Raw genomic sequence first — 6,210 nt, 5'->3', positions numbered from 1 at the left:
GGATGGTGGAGTACGGGGCTGCCCCCGGGGTCCTGCCACTTCGATTTTCACCTTGGGGAACCACTCTGACCACAGTCACAGCCTTTGCGCTTCCCAAAAAGCCCACGAGCCATGCAGCTTCAGAAAGGCTGCCTTGCAAGGGCTCCCTTCCACAGCATACCTCTTCCTAAGGGTGAATGAAGGCATTTTAAGAGCCCCCATCTCTTGTGGCCACACCATTTGGATGGCTGAGGGCATGGTGGGGGAGGCTTTAGAGACGCTGTGCACGTCCATGCGTAGTTTTAGCCACGCAGCCCCTCGAGCACCACCGAGTGGAGCAGCAGGTGAGGGCTGTGCCAGGGAGCGACCCCCAGGCAGGGCCTTGGCTCACCTGGCAGCCTCAAACACTGCACATCTTTCTTTACTGCCTGCGGCACCAGACGCAAAATTATTTCTTAGCCCATTATCCTTGCCTTCAGGGGAACCCCCTCCCACCCAAAACTGTGACACCTGCATCTGAAATGGAAGGAGTTTGGGACATTACCTGGCCATGCTGCCTCCCAGCCTGGTCTTGAACCAATCTCTCCCCATACCACCACCGCTGCTGGTGTGTAACGGCTTCGGAGGCAAAACCCCACCGCTGTATGGGCACGCGTACAATATGTTGGCCTTTGTCCCTCAAAACCCCTCAAGCTTAGCCATGAGGTGTCGCCTGTCTCATGCCGTCCCAGGGCTGTGCCGTGCAGAGGGGTGGCCCTAGGCCATGCCCCGACATGCCACCAGCGACGGCATCATCAGTCGGCCAGGCTGTGGTGGCCCTGGCCACCCCACGCCTCTTCCTGGTGGGTTTTGTTGTGGTAACGGGTGGGGATGGGTGCCCCGGCAGCAGGACAGCCTCAGGCGGGTCGGTGCTGGCCATCCCAGCTCCACACTCCAACACAAGCTGTCATGGTTCCCTGGGGGCTGTGCAAGAACACCACCCGCCTCTGCCACGATGGCTGAGGGGACAGCAGCTTCTCAGGGCACACCTGCCCATACAGGCCTCGGCCTGTGGCAGCTGGTAAATCAGAGGATTGTCGGGCACGACAGGGTGGCGGGCACTTGCTCTCGGTGCCTCCGTACCGTACCCAGGTGCTGAGCCTCCCCAACCAAATGCACCTCGCGGAGGTTGTTGTGCTGGGTGAAATTACTCATTTCCATGGAAACGAGTGAAGAATTAGCAAAATTATTACAACCGAAATACCTACTTAACAAGTTAGTTATTTGCAATGAACTTTTATTCCCTTCCTCCTTGCAATTAGATTTATGTGAAACACCAAATACTCACCTTCCCCATGAAAAAGAGACAGTTAAGGCCTCCTGTCAATTTACATCTATTAAAAGTCTCTATTTTTGTCTTCATCTAGTCACATAGCTTGGATCGTCCACATATCTTCTGACTAAACCCCTGAAAACACAATGTCCAAGACTTTGGGAACACTCTGACTAGTGCCAAGTGGAATGCATTACTAGATTACACATATGATCTTTGTTATCTGGGATATTTAGCATTTGGCATGGGACTGCTGGAAGATAGCATGCCAGAATCACTTACTGTGTGTTGGGAGAAGGAAGAGCAGCCTCTCTGTGAATGGCACAATACATACAGAAGGGGTAAAAAAACATCTTAGAAACTTGTGAAATCATCATTTTTTATCTTTGAGTTCTTCAGCCATAAAAAGCCGGATAATAAAATTGAGTGGAGGTAACTTTTTAAGTGCTTCCTTTTCATGTTCTTTAAAGATTTGTTCATAAAATCTTTTAAAATTATAATGTATTTATTTATTTGTTTGTTTGTTTGTTTATTAAAAAATAGCCACAGCTTCCAGCTTACACCAAAATAACATAATGAACACACTTCACATTGTAATAAAGAGTAGTTTCATTACCAACATTTTAACACCTTTAGAGACACATATCTGTAAATGGTCAGGCAGACTCGGAAATTGTGAACTTACATTAATAAGTTTCAGCATGTAAAAATATCACTTTCAAAGATCTGTCGAGGTGTGCATTGGGAAAGGGGAAGGAAGCTGCCAGCGACTGCAGCACAGAACTTGGCTGTCCCTGTGAAATATCCAAGATGTGAGCAGAAGTCTGCCAATGCAAAGCACAAACTTGGTAGCTTGGGCTTTTTCACATGTGAAAACTGTTCTGAGGGACAGTAAAGCAAAGGCTGAAAATTTGGCTTGAAATAAGTCTTTATTATTTTACATCAATTATTTTAAGATTACAAGACCTCAGACATTTCTATTTCAAGCCCATAATTTGTGTTACACTGAAGTATATCATTAAGTTGTGCAGTTTTCATTAAAGGACACCAAGAAAAAGTAAGAGGAAAATTACAGCTGCAGAACAGGTCTGGGGCCAAATATAACTAACATGAATCCATTGCTGATTTCATACACTTTAATGGAGTTAACAATCAAACTTATTTTTCCTGCATCTGAGTATCAGCCAAGAAAAATATAAAAACATTACTTTCCCAATGTACTTCTAGAATAACTTTTCCCAAAGTGCTTCCAAAGAGGACATCTGATTACGTGAAACAATCCTTACATGCCTATTCATCACTATTTTGTAAGGAAAGAGAAACTGTACAGAAAAAAAAGGAAGAGAAGCAAGAACAGGAGGCAATGAATAGTCTGCATATTTTCATCTCTTGGAAGTAAGGGCCCAAATTCCACTAAAATGTCTGTACTATTTACTATGTTCCTCTGCTGCCTGTAGTTACAGTCGAGTGAGGCAGGGATTACAGCACTGTTGCACATCTGTGCACCACCGTACCATACAGACATCCTGGAACTCTTCTTGTAACTCCTTCTGTACGACTGATGTGGCAACGCAAGATTTGTAAGGAAGGCTTAACTTTCATTAACCCAAATGACAGAGACAGAAAAAAAGAAGACAAGCTTTTAAGCATACAAGACTTTCATATTTGCTTCTCTTTCAGGACTGAAAAAAAGGACAATGACACAACAAGCATCTGCTTTTTCTAAGCAAGATCGTTTCACCTCACTTAGATCCTTGTGCCATCACAAGTTACACCACTACTACCATTAAAAAACCTTAATCCTCTGAATGTTAAATAGCCATCTCCAGATGTCACAATGGTTTCTTTGAATAAATACCATTAATAAACTTTAAAATGCCCCAGGGCAAGTCTGCCTGAAGTGGGTGTCACCACATTTTATGAAAGTGGCTGTATATAAACCAAGGACACCTGACATATAAAGTGGTATAAAAATACAAACTGACTTGTGCTTCTAAGTATTTCCTGCCCTTTTAAACTTTGCACTTGTTCATTAATTTCAACAAGTATTGAGGTGAGCCAGCTGCTGAGGTGAGAGGATTCATATAAATCCCTCACAGATGTTTGCTAACTTCAGATAGGAGCTTTATTATCTACAAGTCATTAATCAACCATTAACAAGTAAGTGTTATAGAGTCCCAGTACTAATGCTCACTGCCAGAGGAGAATAATGGATTTTGCAGGCTGGCTGTGTCTACAAAAAGGGGAACTAAGAGCTGAGACAGGTCTGAGACAGAACATTTGGAGGAGATTAGAAAACCTGAGACGTCACTCTGTTGCTCTTCAGCTCTTCTTAAGAGAAAGCACTTCACAAGGGTTAAGCATTTACACAACAAACCAAGTGGAAAGTTCAAACTCATTCATCAGTTTGGTGAGGAAGAGGAATGTGTTCTGCACAGCCAAACACGGAAGTCAGGCACAGGTGAGAATTACTGCTCCTGTGAACAATAATAAACACCATGCGAAGTGTTACCCTCTAACTGGATAGGCTTTGAAGCTGCACAACGACTTGCTCTGGCTCCGGGGTCCTCAGACTTCACCTGATAACTCTCACTAAGGCCACAGACCTCAGTTCGAAACCACAGGAGCAGCTAATTGCTGCATGCCACAGGCAGAGGACAGACAAAGTCAAAGAGAGGCCACAGAAGATATTTTACAGACAGAACCAGAACACATGTGGCTGGCTCTCAGTCCTAGGCTCAGGCCAGTAGACTAGACAAGAACATGAAAATGCCTTTAGAAATTAATTTCTAAGTTTCCTCTCTTATATCATAGCCAACAAAAAAGACCTGCAAGCAGTTTCAAATAATTTTTCTTTCCTATTTTGCAATTTTGATGTTTTCACAGAATACTTTCACAGGTTTCTGAAATAGTGTGGAATTCTGCACGATGACAAATATGAAACCAAGGTATTAGTTAGATCAAACACAAAAAACTATCCAAAGCTCACATACTGATTACTTAACACACCACAGAGTAGGAAAAAATATTCCTTATAAGAAAAGACATACTTTAATTTCCCTCCGTAATGTTTCTTCCTAAAGAGCTCTACACAGCTGGAAGCATTAACAGCCTACCAGATGGTTCACTTCTCAATAAACACTTACGTTTTATAAGTTTAAAGTCTAATGAACTGTAGGTCAGGAAGACTAAAGTTATGTATGCAGAGTGGTTCAAATGGCAGGTCAAGCCTGGGGCTGGACAAGGGACTAGCTCCACATAAATTCCCTTTTCTGTGGTAGCTTTACATCGTGCGACGGAGAGGAACGGCTCATCCTGGCAAAAGATAATCATGAAAAAATGCTGAAAGCTTCACACCTGCACACACCTACATACACAGCCCCATGAGCTGCTATATGGTGGATGAGAGAAGGTTGCAACCACCAGATCCTGGCCCACAGCACTGTCCTAAATCAGCAGGTGCTTCCAGAGCCCCAGAGAGCCTGTCCCATGCAGCAGTACAATCCTGCTATAACAACTCTTTGAGTTACGCCTGGCACTGCGTAAGTGTACAAGGAAGAAAGTAAGAAACAATTCACCTTCTTTTGCCTATGCCATCTCCTCAGCAGGCAATCATAGCCAGCCACAAATTAATTAGAACCAAACAGCCCAAACGTTGCATGCCCACTTGCAAATTGTGGAGCAGCTCTGCTTGTCCAGTTGGGTATAAACAGCTTAATACAGCAGCACTGGAGAAACCCCTCTGGGAGATCCCAGCCGGTGTCTGGGCTGGGTCTATCACATCTTTTAGCAGGCTTTGTAGTTGTGCCATTACTGGGCAACCTGAATTATGTTTGACAACTTGGTGTGGACAATAGCTCAAAAACATGTCAAGGTTTGGCCTGAGAAACTGCAAAACAATACAGCCAGAAGAACCCACTGACTCACCTTGAGACCGATCGAGATCTGTTAAGTGCTTTGACAAAGATCAAAGATGGTGCAGACTGGCGTCTTTGGGCCAAACTCTTCATTTTCTGATTGGAAAGAGAAACAAAATGAAATCATAGGTAAGATTTGGAACAATAATTGCATGCATGCAGACTTGTCGCAGCCAGACACCAACTTTAGACCACGTGAAAAAGGCTGAGTTATTGCCATCAGCAACCCTAGAGGGGGAAAATGGTTATAAAATGTAGACATTGAGAAAAACAGGAGCACAACCAGAAAGTCGGAGATAAAGAAAAGCTAATAATTAATGTCTACACAGAGATATCCGAGGTACACCACACACATGAAATAAACACCTTGTCCTCCACCATGTTTTGTCCCTTAATAACCCGTTGTACTTTAAATTCAACAAATAACTAGATGGTGGGTCAAATTTCGAATGCTTCATATATTTCTGTGTCAGGTCTGACCTTACTACAAATTAAGGTTTGGATTCTACCCACCTAACCTTACATGCTACACTGGGCTACCTTTTTTTTTCCCCAACTATTTAGAGATGGGGGCATTTTCCTTCCCTACTAATCCAGCTGCAGTATTATGTCTTGTCTCTCAGTAGTCAATAATGACACTTTTTTCCATTTCTGATCATGTGTGGGAGAAAATAGGAAAGTGAGAGGCAGGGTAATTCTTAGCACAGAACTGCAATGGGAATAGGAAAAGGAGACACTCAAAGACAGAGAATGCAGCAAGCAAAAAAGAAAGACAAAGCATATGGAAGAGATGAAAATGTCAGTAGCTATCAAGGGAGCACAGATTCCCAATCACTGAATTCGAACACTACAAAAAAAATACAGAGCAAAATAAACAACATTGTTTTCTCCAGAGGTAGAAATTTTCAAAAGCACCCACAGGAGACAAAAAGACACATTTCCCTTAACACAAATGTATTCACCATTGAATCCTCTCCCTCCTGCAGCCAGAAGCTGCAGGAC

General features: G+C 43.5%; 1 protein-coding gene across 1 annotated transcript in view; it reads right to left on the bottom strand.

Annotated features, from left to right (window-relative positions):
- ARHGAP20 (Rho GTPase activating protein 20) overlaps positions 1-5,301 on the bottom strand; it is a 50,042-nt gene extending 44,741 nt beyond the window's left edge. The window contains exon 1 of the mRNA XM_009867931.1: positions 5,219-5,301. Within this exon, the coding sequence (XP_009866233.1) occupies positions 5,219-5,301 (83 nt within the window). The remainder of the gene's footprint in view (positions 1-5,218) is intronic.
- Positions 5,302-6,210: the final 909 nt, after the last annotated feature.

Source organism: Apaloderma vittatum, unplaced genomic scaffold (genome assembly GCF_000703405.1).
Source record: "Apaloderma vittatum isolate BGI_N311 unplaced genomic scaffold, ASM70340v1 scaffold14764, whole genome shotgun sequence".
NCBI lineage: Eukaryota > Metazoa > Chordata > Aves > Trogoniformes > Trogonidae > Apaloderma > Apaloderma vittatum.
This window is presented reverse-complemented; position numbering and strand designations above follow the sequence as displayed.